At 37.3% G+C, this 23,757-nt stretch overlaps 1 protein-coding gene and 1 long non-coding RNA gene across 6 annotated transcripts in view; one reads left to right on the plus strand and one right to left on the minus strand.

The window, feature by feature from the left end:
- The window catches only part of GALNT18 (polypeptide N-acetylgalactosaminyltransferase 18), a 258,553-nt gene that overhangs the window by 224,457 nt on the left and 10,339 nt on the right, over positions 1-23,757 (plus strand). For all 3 annotated transcript variants that reach the window (XM_048070109.2, XM_013189125.3, XM_048070117.2), the window contains exon 11: positions 14,314-14,478. In XM_048070109.2, the coding sequence (XP_047926066.1) occupies positions 14,314-14,478 (165 nt within the window). The remainder of the gene's footprint in view (positions 1-14,313; positions 14,479-23,757) is intronic.
- The window catches only part of LOC125183493 (uncharacterized), a 230,388-nt gene continuing 224,038 nt past the window's right edge, over positions 17,408-23,757 (minus strand). For 2 of the 3 annotated variants that reach the window (XR_010831872.1, XR_010831870.1), the window contains exons 23-24: positions 23,119-23,283; positions 17,408-21,705 (exon numbers count right to left, since the gene is read on the minus strand). This is a non-coding gene — a long non-coding RNA (uncharacterized lncRNA). The remainder of the gene's footprint in view (positions 21,706-23,118; positions 23,284-23,757) is intronic. The other variant, XR_010831871.1, reaches the window with a different exon arrangement.

Consider the following 23,757-nt stretch of genomic DNA (forward strand, 5'->3'; position numbering starts at 1 on the left):
TGATTAACTGTTAAGAGAGGGTAGTTAATACAGTTGATAGAAGTTCCACTTTAAAATTTCTTCAGTTTTATTGATAATTTTATTATGTCATTCCATTAATTGAAGTCATTCACTGGCTCATTTGGAATTCATGAACCAAATTCAGTCCCCATGAAAGCATATGTAACTCCCTCGGTAATTACATGAGCCATATTACTTTCACAGCATTCATTCAAATTCTGATCAGCTATTCAATTTCAGCTAGTTTCTCTCTTGTATTGTTCACCATTTCCAGAGTAGGGTGTTTTGCAAAAATGTTTATGGAATGATTGTTTGTAGTGTTTTTCTGTGAACCAGGGATTTTTTTGGTTTGTTTTCCTCCTGTTCATTAGCCGTCTTTGTCCAATCAGGAAGCAGAAAAAATATCAGAAATTATTTCTTCACATAAAACCATGATTGAATATTTATGAATAACTCTGGAAAAAAAAAATCAGCATTGATTTGTAAGCCAAGAAAAGAGCTGTGTTTGTCAATTTATTTGGAAATCAGCAATCCAAATAGCCCTTACCAAGAGCTGAGTTCAGTCTAAACCTGGTCATATTTAGAGAGTAGAAGTACTTTTCCAAGAAGGAAGTATGACACTTTAATAAGTACAGTCTTTAATTTAGCCCTGTTTCAAGAACCAGTGGCTAATAATAACAGCCAGTTAGATACAAATTAGGAATATGGCGCATAGCCATCTAAAAGCAGATGATAAGCTATCATAAGCATTGACAGTAGCTGTTGGAGTCATCAAGGCTGATACCATTATGGAAACTGTAATTTAATGAATTACCAGTTACAGGACTTAGAGGTAAGCACGTGGAAGTATACAGCCTGTAGCATATCGAAGATTACAGTAAAAAAAAAAAACACTCTAATCGTCTTCTTTGGTTCTTAAATCTATAGATCTATTAACATGTCAAATAAGCGGCGATCACAGTTGGTAGTTCTTTGAATTTTGATTCAGGTTCTGAAGTTTCAATTAAATATTCAGATTAAATGTTGATTAAACAAATGAGATGGCATAACACTGTTATGCCAAGCATATCTGCTCAGCTGGCTGTCCATAAAGGCTTATAGCAATCAAGCAAAAAAACTGATGAATGCATTTAAATCATTCAGATGTTACTACAGTCTTAACTTTGTTATTTGTTTTGCATTGATTGCGAACATTTGCTTTGTTTCTCATGGTATGCTAAAGATGTAGTGATTTGTTCAGCATGCATATTCCTTTCATCTTATATTTTTAGTCCTTTCAAATTCTGAAATTAGCCTTAAAATTTTGAGGTCAAAATGACTCACTTGCTGATGACATCAATTTTGGAAGGAAAAAATAGCAGTACAACTTAACAACACAGAAGATTTGTTAAAATAACATGTCATTTAAGGTTCTCAAAACCTAGGAAAAAGTGACATAGGTTACCACATTAAACCTGGAACTTCTATTGATTGTGCTGCTTTCTTTTCAGAATAGAACTCTGTGACTGAAGGGCAGGGACAGAACTCAGTAAGAAAGAGATAACATGCCTAGGATGATAAATCAGAGTTGTGAATTTCAGATCAGTTTTGGGTTTTAGTCAGATCCTCTATTTGATATTACCATAGGACCAAATCCTCAAATATTTAATTTATTCAAGGGAGAAAATCACGTGCTGTTCAAATAGAAATTTACAAATACCATTGCATTAATATAGCAGAATGTAATAAAAAGGTTCCCTTTCTCATACTGTGCCTGAAACAAATTCTCAGGATATGATCATACAATGGGTACAACTGACTTCAGCATATTGTATTATGTCAATGTTACATAAACATCATATAATTACTTAGTGTTGCTGGGCAGAATTATGAAAATGATTGGCTAATCATGTTCTTATTTACTTGTTTCCAATGCAGTCATGACACTAAGTCCTCTCACATACGGAACTGATATAACCATCAAATTTATACTTTCTCTTGTCACTATGAATTTGGTGGTTTTAGGAATTTCTGAAGTAAACAGATTGCTTTTTCCTAGACTAAATTTTTAAATTCAATATTGTAAGTCACAGGGGTAATTGTATGTGTTTGCATAATGATGCATTGTGAGAACTGGGTCCTTCCTGAGCACTCAAGGCAAATTTAAGTGTGAATTGTCAAGTGAGGTAAATGTTATTCTGCCAGATGTGTGACATACATAGTTAATATACTGAAGTACCTAATTTCCCACTTTCAATAGGAGGCATACTGAATAATTATGGTTTAACTGTTTGCTACAGAATGCCCATTTCTGGCTTCCAAATGTAAGTTTGGAAAGTTCCCATCAGGAAAAACACTCCATGGTCTCAGGTAACCATCACTTCCCCAAAAGGCTAAAAGTTCCCCAGGAACTGAGATAGATATAAAAGACACTGATATTTCTGACACCTGCTTTTAGTTTATCAATGTGAGCAAGGTACATCTTAAGGAAATTAGTTAACTTTTTGAGTTAACGAGGAATTAAATTTTTGAGTTAATGAGGAAATGAGTTAACTCATGAGAAGAGAAGGCTCTAGGGAGACCTTACAGTGGCCTTCCAGTACTTAAGGGGGCCTACAGAAAAGCTGGAGAGGGACTCTTTGTCAGGTAGTGTAGTGATAGGACAAGGGTTAATGGCTTTAAACTAAAAAAGGGGAGATTTACTATTAGATATAAGGAAGAAAGTCTTTCCTATGAGGGTGGTGAGGCACTGGAACAGGTTGCCCAGAGAAGCTGTGGATGCCCCATTCCTGGCAGTGTTTAAGGCCAGGCTGGATGGGGCTTTGAGCAACGTGCTCTGGTGGGAGGTGTCCCAGCTCATTGCAGAGGGGTTGGAATTAGATGGTCTTTAAGGTCCCTTCCAAACAAAACTATTCTGTGATCCTGTGAACTTTAGCCAAGTGAAGTAACCCATAAAAGTGTTTCATCTTCAGTCCAAATCAGTAGCAGCTATACTTCAGTAGTGAATACAATAAAGTAATTGGGATGAAGCTTCCATGCTCATAGTGAAGGATAAATGCTGAGTCTTTAGGCTCAGTGACAATGACTAAAGCTTTAATTGCGGTAAGGCTGGCCTGAGGATTTCAATCCATGCCTAAGGAAAGGCTACTGAGCAAACACCTATGAAATGTGGATCAGGCTTTAAATGCGGAGCAGCTTTAGAGAAGTGAGATACTTTATACAACCAGGAAACTGAGTGTGGTGACCCACGTACTGTAGAGAATGTAAAGACATTAATAGTTTTATTAAGAGAGAACACATTTCATATACACATTTTGAGATACTGAAATCCAAGGAAGTGTGAGTTCATTAGCATTAAGTTGATCGTTGAGTGAAGGAAGCATCAAAAAATGTAAATAAAGACCAGTCTCCTCTGAATAGGTAACATTTTGTATTACAAGTGAAGATGGATGGAAGTCATCAAAGAAATGACCAAGGACCTGGGAGTATTGGTTGATAGTCGGCTGAGTATGAGCCAGCAGTGTGCTCAGGTGGCCAAGAAGGCCAACAGCATCCTGGCTTGCATAAGAAACAGTGTGGCTAGCAGGGCTAGGGACGTGATTGTCCCCCTGTACTCGGCTCTGGTGAGGCCGCACCTCGAGTACTGTGTTCAGTTTTGGGCCCCTCCCTACAGGAAGGACACGGAGGTGCTCGAGCGAGTCCAGAGAAGGGCAACAAAGCTGGTGAGGAGTCTGGAGAACAAGTCTTACGAGGAGCGGCTGAGGGAGCTGGGGTTGTTCAGCCTGGAGAAGAGGAGGCTCAGGCGCGACCTTATTGCACTCTACAGGTACCTTAAAGGAGGCTGTAGTGAGGTGGGGGTTGGTCTATTCTCCCACATGCCTGGTGACAGGACGAGGGGGAATGGGCTAAAGTTGTGCCAGGGGAGGTTTAGGTTGGATATTAGGAAGAACTTCTTTACCGAAAGGGTTGTTAGGCATTGGAATGGGCTGCCCAGGGAAGCGGTTGAGTCACCATCCCTGGAGGTCTTTAAAAGACATTTAGATGTAGAGCTTAGTGATATGGTTTAGTGGAGGACTTGTTAGTGTTAGGTCAGAGGTTGGACTAGGTGATCTTGGAGGTCTCTTCCAACCTAGATGATTCTGTGATTGTCTGAATCCCTTAGAAAAACAGGCTTTGGAAGAACTGAAAGATTTAAGAGAAGTGCTTAGAGACAGATGTCAGAATTTGACCTCTTCTTGTCTAAAGGTAGAACAACCAAGTGGAAAACCTACATTAATATATATGAAAAGGGTGTTTAGGAGCAGTTCTGCATGCATGAAGTTTTAATCTTACAAAATGCAAGAAATTCTTCTCCAGGTTTGTAAAATAAAAGCTGGAAAGCTGGTTCAGTTATGGGAACATGCCTTGCATTTCCCTTTGATGCAAAAACAGATGAGTCTACATGGTCTCAGATTGTTTTTCTGCACTAGCTTCAAAACATTTTTCTTCTCTTCGATGAAGCACAAAATTACAATAAAACTCTACATTCAGATCATAACAGGTCAGACTGTACTCAGTGCTGTATTAGGTACGTTAGTCTGATTCAGAATCTCAGATGAGGATGTAGCCTGTCATCTCAGTTTTCCCAATCATCTCCCAGATTCTTTGTTTTTAAATTAAAATTTTCTGGTACCTGCTTTTAGGACTAGCATGGTTTAGTTCACAAGGAAAGGGTTATGCTGGCTTGAAGCAGACCCTGAGATTTCATCTGGAATTTCCAAGAAGCTAGTAGTGTAATTTGTAACTCACCAAAGTGCTTCCCCACTGTGAATGGACATATAAATCATAGAGTGAGTTGTACTGGAGTTTCTCTGACAAATTGTTCCCCTGTGATTCTGCTTATGAGGATGACAACAGTGTTTTTTTGAAAGGAGCATGCAGGAGGAAAATAACTTTTAAATTCAAAATGGAAAGGAAATTGTAGTTCTGTTCTCCAGACGCACACCAAGGAAGGATCTGGACAAGCAGTTTGTTTACTGACATTTTACTCCAGTCTGGGCTTGTTTTTAAGGAAAAACTAAGTAAAATCCGTGTGGCTTAGTTAAATTTAGCTCTGCAAATGCTCTTTCGTGTTTTTGCTGTATTTAATTCATGAGTTACTTCGGTAATGGCACAGACCAACATAGTATTTACAATAGGGAGAAACCTATCCAGTGAAATAGCTTTTTCCATGTAGTTATTTCACTCTAAGCAGAAGTTCAATGTAGCAGGACTCTCCCTTCTGCTAAGAAATCCAATAGCCTCAAAAATGTGTGAGGCCAGCACCCGTTTACCACAGAAAGGTGAGGTTTCCAAAACCCACAGCAGGACACTGCAAACCCCACAACCTACCATCACTCATTACATTGGTTACCCAAGACAAGTTGCTGGTTCCATGACTTACACTAGTTTTCTGCTAGTTGTGGAGAGGATGCAAGTATTGAATTGTCTCTTTGATTAGCTTCTGCACAGCCTGTGTGGGCCTTGTAGCTGGCTGGCTGGGAATTAGGAGGGTAGCTCCCCTCCTTCCTGATGGTCTGGAGTGGGTGCGTGGGTAAGGATTGTGGCAGTGTGTCTCCCCTTGGCCATGTCCAAGCACAGCATTTCCTTCTGTCATGAGTGTGGACCATTGTCCCCTGGGAAGGAGAGCGCTGTCTGGTCCTAGAGTGCCCATGAACTGACACGTCTTTGAGCTTTGGGAAGAATCAGCTGTGCAAAATAATACGAATCACTAAACAGTGTATTGCACAATAGGCAAATGTAATCATCTTAGTGTTTTTATTCATATGCAAATCAGGAAGCTATTAAAAGAAGTAACTGTTGTTGGTTCAGAACAATCAAAACGATGTTGTAAAATTAATTGACTTAAAAGAGTCCTGAAATAACTGTTTTATTGAGAATATCTACTGACTTTTGATTAGGGGGGACTGATGTGCCTAGTTTTATTATTAGTCTAAATAGCAAGAGAGAATGAGTTTTCTTTATGTCTGTCTCCTGCAGATACCTTTATAGGATAATCTACTTCAGATAAAATACAGGCTCCGAAGACAGGCAGAAAATGCAAGGGAAAATCTGTGACATAATCTACCTTTTGTGATGAAGACGGCTTATCCTCATAGCCTAGTCATACCTTAGCAGCCTGAAGCTTAGCATAGCTCTTTTAGCTATTGACTGGAGGTTTCTCTATTGTACTTGAAGGTCATTCAAACAACATGGATTTAGAGTTGTTGGTTTTACTTTGCAGCCTCATCCACACGACAAGCAGTTGCTCAGAAAAACCGAGTCTCTTCTACTTGGCCTGTGGATACCTGTAAGGCCCGCGACTATATGTGAGCTTTCACAGTAGGACTGAAAGCCCCAGAAAGCAAGCCCTCATTAATGAAAGCAGTGGGAGAGGTATCTTACCATTTGAACAATCAAGCAATGCGCATCTGCGTATCATAGTATTTACTGTTTCATTTCTTGCCAAAGTTTACAGCATGATTTGTGAAAGGGGGACAGTACAGAGTTGGCAGTGTTCTTAGTCACAGGAGTCGAAGCTCACTATGTGAATCACTGTAAGCCTTCCTACACAGCTAGGACAGTTGAATTTACATTAATGTCCTGTGTGACATGAAGCCAATTTTCTGCCTTTTAAACAGCATTATTTATTTAGTTGTTCCTACTCTGGAAAGTCTTCTTAATAACTGTTAAGCACTCATGGTAAGAAATGTTTATGTATGCTTACTTCTGATGCCCACCTCCCATTTCTACCTTTCCTTTAAAAAACATAGTTAGCACTGCAAGTACAGTAAGTGGTGAAAATGTAAGAAAGGAGCAATGTCTAGGGTGTGAGCACAGTGTTCTGGTCTGAGACATGTTTTGATTTTCCTTGCAGAACTTTGTGAACTTTGAAATTTATTCATGAACACAGGCAGGACTGATGCTACAATTTTTCCATGAGGTCAAAGTGTCTGTAACTCTTCATATAAATTCTAGATGCCGACTTCTTTCTGTCTGATATTATTTACTGTCACCCACAGTAGAGGAGCCACTACTTCAAGATATTTGGTGCCAGGAAAAGTGTCATTTTTCAAGAATCAGACGTATTTGAGTTAAGCTACATGTATTTCTCCATTTAACTTTGGAAGGTTTAAAAATGTTTCAGGAAAGAAATCTCATTTTTAGGATATAGCTGGGTTAGATAAAATTCCATGAGCTTCTGTCAGTCTACACAGCGACCAACAAGATAGAAACAAATCAGTTGAAGTGATAGCCTTTGTTACTTGAAATACATCTACAGCTAAGGAAAATTTTTACTTTCTGTAGGCTAGTTTATTTCAGGATTTTGATGCTGTCCACTTAAAACATCAGAAATTCTTTTCTTCAGCTTAATGGGCTTAACTTGGTTTAAAAGGGGGAAATACTACCACATGCCCCAGGGTGGGAACACAAGAGTAACTTCCCTTTTTTTCTCCAAGGGACCAAAAGCTGCAAAATCCAACCTATTTCTCTTACCCCATCCACTGAATAACCATGCAAAAACTCCTCATCTGTTAAAGCAATTAAGCACAAACTCAAAGTGAAATGTAAATAAAACCCTGACTTTTTTATAAGAAGAAAAACTCACCTGTCAATGACAGAAATGACCAGTGCAAAATGATGCAAGGTGGTCTCTACTTTCCTTTGGTTGTTATCACTTGTGTCTGCACCATGAACATTCGAACTAACTCATCCTCCATTAACATGTTGTAAACTTTGTTAAGTCACGAGTCATTTAAAAAAAAAAATGAAATCACAGCATAGACATGAGATGTCTGTAATTGTATTCATATTTTGAAAAAGCAACTCTGGTGCTTTTAAATACTAAATGCATGGTTACCAAAACTGTCAGAGATTTCATTTACTATAGTGTAGTTTATTAAAAATAATGTTACTGACTGTGAAAGTAGTCCAAGAATAGTATTTGCCTATAAAGTTCTGTAATTATAAAGTATATATGACATGAAAACCTGAAGCAAAACCTCTGCAAACTTTAATAATGACAGGGTTTTACTCTGGAAAATGACTAATTCTAACCTGGGAAGAATACAGATAGTATTCAGTATACAAAAGTATCCAGTGAGCAGTGCAAGTGACAGCTTGGTAACAGGAACTGCTTACCACGGAAACTGCAGCACTAAATGTTCTGTACATGGAAATGCAAATATACCTGAAAGTAATAAATCTTCAAGATGGAGCTCCCAGATGGTCATGTGTCACAATCTCAGCAGTACTACAATTCCTGAAGCAATCATGTGAGAGAATAAAATCAAAGGAAATTGTCTATGCAAGTGCTGTACATCTGTGCTGAGTTTCTGTTGTATTTCTGAATTTAAACAAAGTAAATTTCTTTTCCTTTAGTTTTATTTTGAAGTCCTCTACTGCACTGCGGAGGTTTTTCTAACTAGTCATGACTAGTCAAGACACTCAGTAGATGTGAATCTAAGAACTGAGGTGAAATAGGGAGTAGTTTCCTTCTTACATACGTTATAATTTAAACCTAATTTAGCATGTGGCTACCCTTGGTATACTAGCTGTTTGTCAGCTGAACAGTAAGACAAGTTTCAGAGTGAACTGAACACGGACATGAATAAAACATGGTTATAATTATTTCAAAGTTGTAACATCAGGCTGCACCAGCTGAAAACCTACCTCAGAAAAATAACACACCTTCTAACTTTTGATATATAGCTTAGGGATGAAAAATTCTGATTTATTTATTTATTTATTTATTTATTTTTAATTCTCAATCTGTGTTCTTATGTTTGTACTCCTTCAGCAGTAAGTTTTTTAGGGCAGCACAAGATGCGGTGATGCTGCTGATTGTGGCTACAGGACAGCACAGCCTCTCTCCTGTCACATCACATGAAGTGTGTATGCAACTGCAAGGATAATTCTTTGGTTTTCTGAGACTCAGAGTGGCTCATATATTAGTGTGTGTGTATGTCAGGAAATTTATACGCAATTGTTGGACTAAAGTATGAAGGTCACTGTCATTTAAGATGATTGGTAGAATTACGTAAACAAGGATGTTCTTTATATACCCTCAGTAACAAGGGTACAACAAAGTATTTAAGAGTATGTTTCAACGCATAATTTTGCACAACAGCTTCATGTTTGTAGTACCATGCCAGCTATGTCTAGAAAATCTATGTGATTCTGCTCCATGTGAAATTACTAGCTTGTAGAAATAGCAGCTGCTGCTGGATGCTATTCCTCAGTTGCTCATTGATTTTTATAGTAGGGTTTCTGCGAGAAGGCTCTTTCTACTTGAATATCAAATGGGAAAACACTTGATTTTGATCTTAGTGATGTATTTGTGTTATCCATAATGAACTTGGATTCTGCAGAGAGTTTTCTTATCAGAGTAACAAGGTTCTTTCATTCAGATGTGTTTATGTAACAAGAAGTGCTGGAAGAGAAATCAGGAACAGTATAAATATCCAAGCAGCAACGTTAACCAACTCTGGATTTACTGAAATCCACCAGGTTGCTCTTTAGCTGGAGTTGTACTCAAGTACGAATCTGCTGTGAGACTTTGGATCTAATATGTTAATATGTTACTTCTAATATGTTAATATGTTACTCCTGACAATAAATGACTTCTTGGACTCATTTGGAAAAAACAATATTGTTCAAAGATGGCATAAAGTAGTGGCAGATCAGACTTCTTACCCCTCTTAGTTATTATGCCAACAGCAGGGTAACAAATAAATACTGCTGCTGGTGAGCATTAAGTTTGCTCATTATAAATGCACAGTCATGTACCATTCTCCAGAGTGATTTTGTCTGGGAACACTGCCATAAGGATTACAAATGGTTTTCAGCCTGAAAATTAGTGTGTATTGCTTTAAACTTCCAGTGGGGAGATGGCAATTTATCCTTCAGATAATTGTCTTGTGTTAAGTTGAACATCTTACTGTAACTTTCTGCTACATGATAAACCAGCTCCTATGAATAATTTACTGCAACTGGCAACTCAGTGCAGCTCTGAGTTCTTTATCAACTCTGGTGGCTTCTCCAAGTTTAATAATAAACCTGGAGCCAAAAATCTCATTGCACTTAAAGTCAGTGGATTTTCAGTATTAATTGCAGTGGGAATAATGATTTGACCTTGTAGGGCAAAATTCTCATGAACAAAAATTTTACATCGTTGTGAGGCCAAAACAATGTATTTGTGTCCAAAAAAGGAAAGGTCATTTACCTTCCTTGTACTCAAAGCCATCATGTTGGTTTTTGTTTGGTTTTGTGCAAATTTTATTTTGTATAGGTATTTTAAGTATTTTTACTGTGTAAAAAAAGTTTTTTGAATGAGCCTTCATTGCTTGCATGGCAGATTTAGGATGTGTTCTGTATGGCAGCACTACATCAAAGCACCTATGATGTGAGTATCCCACCAAAATTATCGTTCTAGCTCTAGAGGAAATTTGCAATGGAAATCCAGCTGGCATTTTTCTAGAAAGGACAGCAACAACTGCCAGTTTGCCAGGCCCTGACTGACTGGCTGATCTGTACTACTGAGGTCTGTCCCAAGCTTTTAGCCTGCTCCGTCTGGCTCGGCTGGGCCTCACTGCCTTCATGAGGGAACTGCAGTATGAACTGGGGATGTGTGCTTCGTATGGTTCCCCCAGTATAAACAAAAGTAGCCAAATCTAGCCAGATGAGCTCCAACACCAGGGAAGACGTATGTATCTGCTAGATGCATATGCTAGATTCAGTGTGCATTATCTCAGCTCTAACTTTTGTAAATCACAAATATTTTTTTTTCTGATTTTGAGCATTCTTATGCAGAACTGCTTTTTGCTATGCCTACTTTATGCTTCTGGCACTAGCATGGATGTGCACTTGTGTTTCCCAGTGAGCAGTAACTTAGCAGAGGGTGAACTTTTTGGCAGTTAGATGGCTGGCTATACAAGTGAAATTTCAAGATTACAGTTGAAAGCAGAATTTGTCTAGGAGGCGATTAAGTGGAATAGAAAGGCAAAAGGACCCTTTATTCTGAACATAATAATTAAGAATAAGGGAAGCCTGTGACTCCAGGCATGAACTCTCCTTTTCCTCTTCCATGCCGACTTGCTACATGAGATTACATCAAAAGGGAGGGAGTCCTTGAATTCCCCCAAAATGAGCAAGGCTATGCTTGGTCCAGTGGTAAATGAAGGGTGGCATTGCTTCTCCTTTATTTTGGAGTTGGTCTGAGTCATAGCAGTGTATGCAACTTTTGTTTTCATTACAATATTGTACTCTGAATCTTCCTGATATTCAAGAAAATTCCTTTTTCAGAAAAAGTGAGACTTAGAATATTAAATAGAAAAAAAATGTAGAGCAGTCAGTTTGCCTGAAATGGAAGTGGGAAAAATATTTTGGACAGCAAATTTTCTCTAATATTTCACAGTCATTATGTAGATTTCTTGGGAATCCTAGGCTATGCAGCTGTTAACTACCACTCATTTGTGTTTTCATCTTTCAGCTGTCTTTTTAGGGTAAATAACTGTCCTTTATTTTTTTTTTTAGCAGAAAAAGCTGTTTAGAACAGATAACAAGCATGTTGCGACTAAACCTCACTCTTTCATCTTAGAAAGGTCCTGAGAAACATTCTACTAGTACTATTAATACGATAACAAGCACAGTTTGTTTTATATTTCATCTTAATGTGAATAATCAGAGAGATTAGCATGTAATAGAAACAGCAAATGCAGCAGTGACCTTAAATAGAACACTTCTAGGAAAATAAATTCAAGAAAATAACTGTTCCATTAATTGGAAGATGCAGTATTTAAGGCACAAGGAAATCTGCAGGCAAAGTTTCTGAGAAAAAAAATTTTAAAAAGTTATAAACAGTTTAAAAACAAAACAAAACAAAAACAAAAAACAAAAAACACCTGCACCAATTCTAACTGTCCAGGGGAAGATCAGTTATAAACGTGATCAGTCATGAAGCTGTTCTTTAAAAACATAAGAAACAGAAACTTTGTGGCAGAGATGTATGTCAAGCTTTGAAGGCAAATGAATTACTTTTCTTCAGATGCAGGTATTGCAAGCTTATTTGCTGTGAACCTTTAGATTAGTAATACCAGATTTTTGTTTTGAACAAATTCTTTTGCGTTACTTTGCAGCAGATTAGCTGCCAGCCCCAGGCTTCCAGAGGAAATTTCTTGGGGACACTGAATGCAGCTGGACGTGTAGAATGGGCAGGGAACACAGGTGGCAGCCTCCAGAGCCAGCCTGTCAGCGTGCAAACTGCACTCATCCACCCTTGAAAAACACCTGGCAAGATTGTAGTTGAAGATGTGCCTAAGGCTCATCTGACACTTTGCTAGTCACAAATCCTGTGAGTTTCTGACTGTAACATTGAATCCTGGCAGTTTCACCTTTTCAAGAGGCAAGTGCCTTTTCTCCAACCTAACTGACTTCCCGAACAAAGGTGTTCCTTTCCCGTTGCCCAGGAGACGCAGCAATATATCAATACTATTGCAGTGAAAAAAAACAGATGGTGAAATGCTGTGGGCTAGAGCAGACTAATGAAATATAAGGAGGCTCATTTTCTTAAAGAAAAAGGGAGTTGTTCCTTTTTATTTTTTTATTTTTTTATTTTTTTATTTTTTAAATCATCCACTTTGGTACCAGTATCCAAACAGGGTTCTTTCTGTGGAAATACAGCAGCTCTTCAGGGAATGTGTGTGTGCTGCTGGTGTGAAAATGTGTGGTTGTGTTTTGCTGAGACTGAGTCTCTTCTTCAGTGAAAGTGTAAAGAAACTTTGAATGAATGCTCTACATCAGCAGCTATCCAGTGTCTTAATTTCAGCAGAACTAAGCACATTTTTGGCTCCCTTGAATAAAGACTACTGACACATTTGTTTTAGCAGAAACAAAGATTCAAGGTCTGAGTCAAAATTTCAAAACTACCTTAATGCCTTAGTAGTCCATATTCAACATTCAGTCATTCGGACTTCCAAGAAAGTACTGGAGTGATTGTTCAAAAATTACCTTCCTAAATTACCACAAAATTTTAATCCTGTGTTGTGTTAGTTGATGGTGGTGTTGCAATATTGTAGAGCAGATGTGCTGGAAAAATCTGTTTTGCCTCTATCTTCTGAAGTGTTTTAAACAAAAGTGCTTCTAGTTGTCCATTTTGTGCTAAAGTATACTGCAGAACAGCTAGCATACTTATTGATCCTTGTTAAAAGCATCCTCTTGAATAAACTACTGCTGTGGGCAGTCATCCATTCATCTTTATAATAACTTATTTAAATCACAAGTACAAATGTCTTCTTATTGGGTTACGTAGATGATAAAACATAAACCTGGTTTTAACATGTAAGACATTATTTTACCCGCAGGTCTCTTTAAAAGATGATCAATAAACAGTTGCATGTGCATACTTAACAAGTACATTATAAGGTGGTAACTCAGGGACTCTTTTTCTGGGGCTTGGGTAAAGGAGCCAGGGACTGTCCATAGGTTTTTCAGAAAAGTTGTCTGGCAATGAGCAAACCAAACTAGTAGCTCACTGTTCATTAGCAGTTGAAGCAGCATTCGTATAGGGTATGTGCTTTTAAAGCAATACTGCCATTAGATAAAACATTGTAGTGAAATCATCAGGTTGTGCATTGAGTTCAATTCTGAAATAAGATGTGATATCATTGGATGAGATGCTATAATATACAGAATATCCATAATAATAGAGTAATAGTCATATTATTGGATAAGCAAAGCAGCATCCTGAAAGAGCTTAGTTAGATGGACTAGCCATCACAGTTTGCTTCAGCTGGAGCTTAGTTTTACATGCTGATTATGAACTGGTTATTGGCCAGTCCCAATAGCAGGCAAGGATACAAGATTTCAGATCTCTTTTTCTAAACTGTTCCACACTGAAAAGTGATGTTAGCAGGTAGGGTGAGCTCTCTAAAGGTAAGTGACAACCAGCTAATTATCTCTGTTAAGCATAACTACATTTGACTTTCTTATTTCTGTAGAGTTTTGCCAGCAAACAGAATAAGGGAGTTCCTCCAACCAGAGCCATTGTTTTGCTTCTGCCCAGAAGGGTGCTCAGACTGAACCAGACTGAGTAGGGGACTGATTTCTGTTAATCAGCAAACATCAACTTGTTGGTAACAATTAATTTAGATCAACTTTTAAAATGTTATGTTACTTCCTGCATGAACAGAAATAATTTAAAAGCCACCATGGGGTCAGCCTACTGCTATTCAGCATATTTATATTTGCCATTTGCTTTTTGGTAAAAAAGTGCTTCTGTCTAGAGGCCACAAATCTAGTTTGTGCTTCCTGTTGCAGAATGTTTATTACACAAGCAATCAGCAGCTCCATGTGGGTGTTCTGAGTCCCACTATTGACGATGATGACAACAGATGCCTGGTGGATGTGAACAGCAGGCCCAGGCTCATTGAATGCAATTATGCCAAAGCCAAGAGAATGAAGCTTTACTGGCAGTTTACTCAGGTAAGTCTTACTCATTTCAATGAAGGTTCAAAAAAAGCTCTGTTTCTATATCTGAAGTGCGAGTAATCTGTTTAGTAACAGAACAGAATCAGATTTATCCTTGTTGGTGTTTTTTTGCACAGTTCCAGTAAGATATGTTTACATTTGATCCCAATGACAGCTACCTCAGAAGGTTATAAAACTTTTATTATATTCTTACAAGTTCAAAATAGATGATTTACTAACAGGCCGCTAAGACAAAGTTATTGTTACAGAATGATCCTTAGTAGAGTCAAATGCAAACCAACCTACTTAGGAACAAGAAAAGTAAAGCTTTATTTTTTTTTTATTTTTTTAAGTAGCAGCTCAGAAAAGCAGTTACTGGTTCATGGATGATAACAGCCTCATAATGAGCTAGTTTTGCAATTCCTTACTTAAAAAGGCTACTGCATTTTTTTTGGCCTGATGTAAGAAGTGCAAGTAAAGACTTAGAAGTAATTTCACAGTGATGAAAATGCTGTTAAGACATTGAATCCAGTCCTGGTGTCTGCACTTCATAAACGATTTAGAAATACAAGGGAGAACTACAAAAAAGCCACAGAAATTCTGAGGCTAGACCATGCTTCATGATATAATGCTTATAGAGAGCATGCTACTCAATCTAGCTAAGAGGATGTGGCAGGATGACTCAGAAACATATCAGCGTTTCCATAAAGTGAGACAGGTTATCCTGAAGACAAAACAGGTTCCAGGGGTTAGAAGCTGAAGATAGTCAAATTTGATCTTTCAAAAGAAGATGAGGTTTTGAGGTTTTCTAAAGGTAAAAACTAAGTTATTTAGCATGTCAGGTACTGACATGTCTATATCTTAGGACAAATAAAATGAGATTACAATACTTTCTAAACAAGTACCTGATTTAGCTTCTGGGGAAAATTTAATAGCTTGTCTGAGTTTGAATGGTCCCAGTTGCTCCTCTGCAGTTTTGAGTATATGAAGTACACTTAGTTGTGTACTCCATTTCTGTGAAATATGGCACAGCTAGCCTTTCTTACCAAAAACCTACATTAGTGGTATATAAGCCCATGAGCTGAGGGTCAGCCTTATGGGGATTTTTATCCCTGTGTTTAGTTTCTTCTATAATAGCCACCAAGGGTTTGCAAATGTATTTTCTGGCCACTAGTAAGTTGTTTGTTTTGTTTTTTGTTTTTTTTCTTTGACTTCAACAGCCATCGTTAGTTAGTATATTAAGACATTGGTAATGCAGTTTAACCTCTTCCTTAGTGCAGAGACCATTCAGACAGGGATCAGTAAAGCATACGATTACCATAATTTGTATTTATACTTGAATGTAATCCAGATCTTTGTCTTTAAATGGTAGCTCTGGAGCAGCAGACTTCAACTACCTCATCTGGAAGACATCCCAGCTTTCACTTTCAGTTCCTCAAGGGCAGAATTTTAATTAAGCCTTCTATCAAATTTTAACAATTATCTTGTCATGCAGTGGGGTTGTTTCATAGTAAGTGAAATCTCTGCACCTAATTTTTTGTAACATTTCTAAAATGTAGAATTAATATATTAATGTATTTCTTTAAATGCCTTTTGGTAACTTTTTATTACTGTCCAACTATTACTGAATAGCAATAACAAATCCTTTGGTAGATAACCCAACCCTTTGGTGACAATTAATGATTTCTACTCCAGGATATTGCTGCCATTTTGTCATACTTACTACTTTAGAGCTGATTTGGGGTTGCAGCAATAGAATGCAATAATTTAAGTAATTAAAAAAAAAACACTTCTGAAATGGTATTTGACTACTTTAGGATTGTATTTCTAATATGGAATAGAGTTACAGACAGAAAACAATCTCCCACAGAAGGTACGGCGCTGTTAGACTAAACCCTATAGACTGTGCTTAAGTAAGTAAGTCTTCTATTAAAAAAAAAAAAATGCCCAGGAGAAGTGAAAGCTAATTAGTTGTTTCCTTATGATAGACAAATGAAATAATTAAAAGTTTTATGTTCAAAAAGGATTTTGTTAATATCCAGTGCAATCAAAATGCTGTTATTTCTCATCATACAGCATAGTACACAGCCTCTTGTGCATGCTGTAAGCTAGAAGAAAACTAATGAGAGTCTAAAACTGATCAGGGCTTTCCAACATCAACCAATGAACTCTGTTTGAAATGTTCTTATTTAGTGTGTGGGTAAGGCATGAGTTTCTGTGAATGAACTGGAAGCTGTCTATCTGAGAAGGGTCTTTTTTATTATGTTTTGAAAGCTCTGGTATTTCTTTTCCATATTATGCAGTCAGCAGGACTACTGCAAATTAGCAGGACTGTAAGTATTGATGCTTATGTAGTCTTGAAGTTTGTGAAGTATTCAGATGTAGGTAAGTTTGGACCTGGTGCATAGGGACATGGTTTAGTGGGTGGCATTGGTAGTGTAGTGATGGTTGGACCAGATGATCCTGAAGGGCTTTTCCAACCTTAATGATTCTATGAAATGGCTATAGCTTTGTAGGTGCTATAAATCACTTTCTTCTGACTGAAAGGATGCTTTGACTTCTATAGATTCCTAGGTCAGACAGATATTCTATTAAGAACGATGCTATAGGTAAGGAAAAGGAAATGGGAAAAAGACAAGACTTACAAGCCAGAGTAGGGTAAACCAACTGAACTAGATTTCCCTGTTAAAAAAAAAAAAAAAAAAGTACTTGCCCTGCATTCCAAACATGTATCTTGTATCTTAATATTTGAATGAAGATACTTTCTCATTTCTCTGCAAAACATACTCTGTATTCTGAGGGACTATGATAGTCTGTGATGGGGCAGTGGACTTCACAAAGTTGATAGAAGACTGCAGAAGACTGTGTGTATATATAAACACATATATAACTTGATTAAAAATAAAATATGATTTACTTCAGTTTTAATTTTTTATTTTCTGTTATGTGGTTACCTTCAGTTGTAGGAAGCTCAAGTCAGATGTTCAGGAAATCCATGCTATTCTTTCAGGAAATGCTATCCTTTGGACAGAATGGCAGTTTGTCAGGCATTAACAGGGAGGGAACCACCACCAGTATCTCAAAAGTTTTCATTGTATTTTGTGGGGGTTGACTGGACAGAGGCCTTGGGAGACTTTGTGGTAGCTTTTCTGTACAGGACAAAATTGAATTGAGCATTCAAAGCTTGTGTTATGTTTGTATAATCAGGATTCATCTGAGCAAATTTCCATGCTCCACAGCTTTGTACAGCTGCCAAATGCAATGAAACACAATAAAATGTAGGCTTCAGTGACATTCTTGCTTCCAAGGCTTCTTGGAATTGTTTATAACTGCAATCATGTCAAATTATGTAAATTAGCCCTGAACAGACTCCCATTAACTGGGTAGTGTTCAAGAATTTTGTTGTTGGGGTTATCTGCCAAGTCTTCTCTCCTAGGGAAATGCTTATTTTGGGAATACTTTAATGCTGTAAAGTCTTAGAGGTGTTTGACAATTCACCTAGTTCAGTATGTCTCTCTTTCATTTAATCAGAACAAAACTAGATCTTTTAGCAAAAAGGTAAGTGATCACAAGAAATGACACAAAGCAGAAAGGATAAGGACAAGAATTACATGGTAGCAAAGTGGTGAGAATTCTACTAAAACATTAATTTATACATGGTATCAAGAAACCTGCTCTGGCATCAAGAGCCATTAGGAAAGCGAAAACTAACAGTTGCCACTCTGTGCCTGTAATTTAGAACTTATTCCCCATGATATTTTTTTAGATTTCCTTACCGTAGTTACTTTGAAGGCCTTCATGTGATATAATACTGGCACTAAACAATTAATCCTGCTTATAGCCTGTGAGCTCTTTATGGAAAGGTGCAGGTGCACCTGAAGTGTGCTGGCAGCAGCAGTCTGCTCCCCACTGTAACTGAATGTTTGCAGGAAGCATCATATCTGCAGCACTTGTCTATGACAGTTGCTGTCCACGCACTCAGTAAATCTGCTGTCCTTGGCGCTGCTGCACTGATTGTCTTAACATAATCTGTTTTGTGACAGACAAGGTGCTCTGAGAGGTAGGTGATAGAGACTAATGCCCCTGGACTTTAACCTCCTTGGGACATCTTTCAATGGAAACAGCATATGGCCAAAACCATGCTCTTCTGAAGCACCTATCTGATACTATTAACTTTGTTTTGTGTGGTAAGAGAGAGTATATTTTAAATGCTGCACTCAGTCATTTATTTTTAAGAAGATTGTCGGTTTCCCGTCTGATTTTTCAGGTTTACTGCTGATAGAAAGGTAGTTGTGACATAATTGCTGCCCTGTGAGTGAAATTTTTCTCTACATACATCACCTGGCTGACAGCAGTTCTATATGTAGGTGATTTACGAAGTATGCTTATGGCACACTAGGGCCCCTCTGACAGCATAACAAAGGCACAAGGAATAAGTTTTTCCACAGTTACTCTTTATCTTGTAGTGTCTTAGTGAATTGCATGTTCATATCTAGTTGGATAGGGATATGACTGTTTCTTATGGTTTTGACCAGGTTAGCCATGCTGTCATTACTATTTGCTGTTGTGAGATACATATCAGGTAAGGGTTCTGCAAAAAAAACTATGAGAAAGGACACGATGCGGAGGTAAAAACCTAAGAGGTGAATTGTTTTAAGGCTGTTCCATGTTGATTTTTTTTCAGTACAGCAGGCTCTGTTAATTTAATTTAGCTTCCAGTGTGGTTGCCACAAAAACATAAGCAGAGAATGTATCTATATGGAAGAGCACTCACCTTAGACCTCATGGGAGGGAGAACCTGTGCACAGCACATGCTCAGCACTGTCTTGTATCTGTATCCACTAGGCGTTGCACCTGCCTGGGATGCTAACATTGCTTTTATGTGTTATGGAGAAGTGTAATGCTAGTCAGTGCTGGAGGATTCTTCCCATTTGGAAGTGTTCAGAGGCAGTAGTTTATGCCATCTTGAGAAGCTGTAAATGAAATTTTTTGCTGACAACTGTGGTTACTATATATGTCATTTCCCAAATACCATAGTAGGAATTGCTTTGGAAGGTAAGTTGGAGACAGAAGGGAGCAAATGAATTTACTCAATTGTTGTAGCATTCCACGGATCAAGCATGGTCATTCGTATCACATTTAAATAGATATTAAAAAGATAATAGATAGATACTATATAGCTTAAATAGATACTCTCTGTAGCTGTATAAAGAAAGAATGTACCTGAAAATTACTGAACATGTTTACATTGTGTTCATCCCACAGATTTTGGCTTTTGCCAGGTAGCCATTCTGAATTATTCTCACATCCCTTTATGTCATGAAATTTAAAGATGTGCAATACTATTGCTAGCTAGAACCATTACCCACAGCTATATCCCAAACAATGCAGAATACAGATGGTGTGGCAGGATTAAACTGGAGGCTTGTGAACCAAGCAGAGAATCTCTGTACCACTTTCATATGCCCCTTGCTGAGTGCACATAGTGCAGAACTAGGGGCTAGCTCCATTAAACAACGGACAGTTTCTTTGTAATGTCCACTCCCAATTTTCAATCTGTATATTAGCCAAGGACATCTGTGTACAGCAAGTTAACTTCAGTAGAAGCTGAGTCTAAGGGAACAATTATCCCTATGAACTTCTTCCCTTTTTTTCATTATGAGAGCCATGGGATAGAAAAACAGCATCATTAATTTATTAAGAATTTGAATTTATTCTGAACCCCAAAGGACGCAAATACACTTAGTTTGTATTTGCAGTATAAGGCATGTTGTATTGCCATACAGCTATACAATTACGTAGTGCTATCTGCCTGGCAGATCAGAAGAGAAAGTGACTGTGATCCTATTAAAAAAAATAAAAAAAAATAAAAACAGAACGGATTTTTGATACTGCAGGAGAAACAAAGAAAAACATAACCTAATTATTCAATCAATTGAGGCAACAAACTATATTAAACCCTGTATTTTTATTGAGGCTATCTGATTTTAAATAACCACTGTTGCCAAGTGCTCAGATTTAAACCTCAACCACAAAAGAGCACTTCCACATGTCCAGTGCTGTGTTAGTTTATGGGACCAGTACATCAACAGCACTTTTTTTCTACTCTTAGCTGTTCTTTGCCCGTCTTCAAATATTACCCTAGCTCGCCTCCACGTAATACTTTACTTAATACTTAAACTGGGTAACATGAAAGTGTTACCATCTGTACAAGGTGTTATAGCTGAAGGACAAGGTACCTCAACTGTTGTGCTGTTTAGACATGAGAAAGTGGTATTAAATGTTTTTATGTTCTTTTTGCTTTAGCTCTAATTCATGTGCAACTTAACCAATATTCTTGTCATACTAAATACTTCCTTTTAAAAACAAGTATATTAAAATATTTGTTTTTTAGACTGCTTGAACTATGTCTTGTTATAAGCCTACAACCTCTTTAGTCCCATTCATGCAGAATGGATTTGGAAACATACAAATCTGAAAGAATTCTCTATTTTGAGTACTTGACTTCAACTAAAAATACAAGAATGTATAAGCAAATAATTCACATGCAGAAAAAAAACCTCTATACAAATATTACTATATAGTATTGTATTTGAATAATGGTGTTAAATTTGCTTGCGGTTACTGATGTAGTTAATGGCAACCCAAATGTTTTCTTGTATAAGTTTAGTCTTCTATTTGGAGCAATTTTCCTTTAGCAAGTTTTAGTCACTGCAAATAAGGTGCAGAATTTGCCAGCTAGAAGTTTTTGTGTGACTACAGCAGTAAAAGGAGCTTTTAGCAGGTGCATTTCAAGCCTTTTTCAGTGTATCGTATTATGCAGTATTTACTCTCCCGAAGACTGCATTTAAGCTCCAAAGACACTTGTGCTGAATTAATTTAAAAGGAAGTTAATGCATACTGTGTTTTTCCTTGAAAACATATACCCTATTTGCATATTTTAGCATATTAATTTTCAACACCACCTTTATTTACAAATAAATTATTGATTCTAGTTCTACCTGATATTCCAAAATTCCTGATGTCCAGATAGGATTTCTCCAAAAATTGCCAAAGACAGCTGCTGCTAAGGTACATAACAGACATACAAAAGAATGGTCAGACCCATGATGCTTTCGGTAATTTAACTGATAAACAACACTTACCAAATGAAGTGGCTGGATTTCAGGAGATCTGAGCTCTGATCTTGGTTCTTCCTTTGCTTTACTGAGCCAATCACTTCTTGGGTTCTGCTTTTGTCAGCTGTGAGATAGATGGATAAAGTTTTTTACCTTTAGCATACATCTACTTTTCAAATTTGTCAGTTAGGAAGAAAAAAAAACCAACAGAACAAAAGAACCCCAACTCTGTCCTGATCAAATGAGTAGAAGTTGCATCTTTAATTCCAAAAGAAACAAGAGAACTATGTACGTAAGCAACATTTGGTTACCAAATAACACCCTACAATCCAATTAAAGATGAAAATATAGAAAATATTTTAGAAAAATTTTCACTTGGAAGGCAATTAAATTAGGATGCAATGATGATGTATGTGACAAGAATATATTGCTTGTTACTTTGTGAGATGATCAGGCCATCAAGTCAGGTACCCTGAATCTGACAGTGACAATACCTAATATAACACAAAAAATAGTTTATTTTCATTATTGTCTGAATATACTGTGCAAGATCTGCACTGCAGATGCAAGGAAATTCCTTTCCCAATATCAATTCTGATCACCTTACAGCTTTCTGTGGGGACTAAGGAAAAAGCTATTTTCAATACCCAGGTATTGTGGCCAGAGTTCCAAAGAGCCCAACCTAAACTTCTTTGTTAGAATATGCACATCAAAGGAAATACCAGTGAAAATTTATTTCTTAATTTTCATCAGTTGGCACTCAATTTATTTCTTGGTTTCTAGCCATTGGTTTAATCATAAGCATATAATGACAATGCAAACTGTTTTGTTTCTGGGTAAAAATGAGTTAGTAAGCCCTCATATTGAGCATTCAGATTAGAAAACCTAGGTTAGTAAAACACACCACTCCCACCCCCCAAGAAAATAAAATGTCATTCAATATTTTTGTTTTCTAGAAGAGTTACATTTTGGTAAGAATGACATCTCATAAAGCAATAGGAATGCATATTTTTTCTAGTTTAAAAACCCTAAATAACTGGCAATCTGTTAAAATGCCCAAGGATAATTATCTCCTCTTTCTTAGGAAAAAGATAAAAATCTTGGGGTTCCTAATAGTGTTGAAAGGAGTTTCTCATTAGGTTGAACATGAGTAGCTAGATATTTCCCTCTGCTAAGGTTGGCGGTAATAATGTGCACTTTTCATCTGGAAATTCATTTTTGGTATGCTATGTTAGAACAATATTTTCATTCATAAGGAGAAAAAGAGAAAGAACCAGGCTCTTACACATGACCTTCAGTTGCATGCTGTGAAAGGATTTTTCATTAGCAACCCCATACTGCATCTCGTGCACACTCAAAAACGGGGAGAAAAGGGATGTTAACAAACACTTTCCACAGATTAGCAATGGAGAAAGAACCTTAGAAAGCAACATGTACACAAGTGATGAATTCTTCAAAACCAATCAAAAAGGTAAGACCTAGGAATATGCAATTTGCCATATCGCCCACTGTAAAAATAAGTAACTAGATTAATTACCTTTTCTAGCAGACTGCCTCCAACAGTGGTCAATGCTTGCTGTTTCACAAAGTACTCAGAGTCAGCCGTTCACTGTAACACCATGAGGAGTCACATCCTGACCCCTAATGTGCTCCCTTCATGAAGACCAAGATTAGTTTTGTCCAAATGATCACCTCAGCATGCCTATGAAAAGTTCTTTCATCAGTATGCTTAAAAGTAACCCAGCCCATTAAAAAAAAATCTTGTCAGTCATTGAACACCGACAATTAATTCAATAGATTTCCTGTACCTGGAGAAATCACAGCAGTTGTTGCACATTACTAACTCTAGCAATCAGTTTCCCTTAGAAAAAAGTTCATTTACCAGTTTCCCACAGGTATTCATACTTCCATCACATAAGTCAGATCCCACTATTTTTCATTTACGTACAGAATCCTATTTTTATTTCATTTTAGTATATTTTTTAATTCCTCACCATTCAACAGCTGTCAATATGTGAATCATCTATCTCACAAGCATGCATTCCTGGAACTTACAGAGTTCAACTTTTATGACTGTTAGTTCTCAAAGGTATCCAATTTATTGCTAAATGAATTTCAACTTGTTACACAGGACAGCAGCTGAATTCATAAAAGTGATGCTCATCATTATCAACTG

This window comes from Anser cygnoides, chromosome 5 (assembly GCF_040182565.1).
Source record: "Anser cygnoides isolate HZ-2024a breed goose chromosome 5, Taihu_goose_T2T_genome, whole genome shotgun sequence".
In the NCBI taxonomy this organism is placed as follows: domain Eukaryota; kingdom Metazoa; phylum Chordata; class Aves; order Anseriformes; family Anatidae; genus Anser; species Anser cygnoides.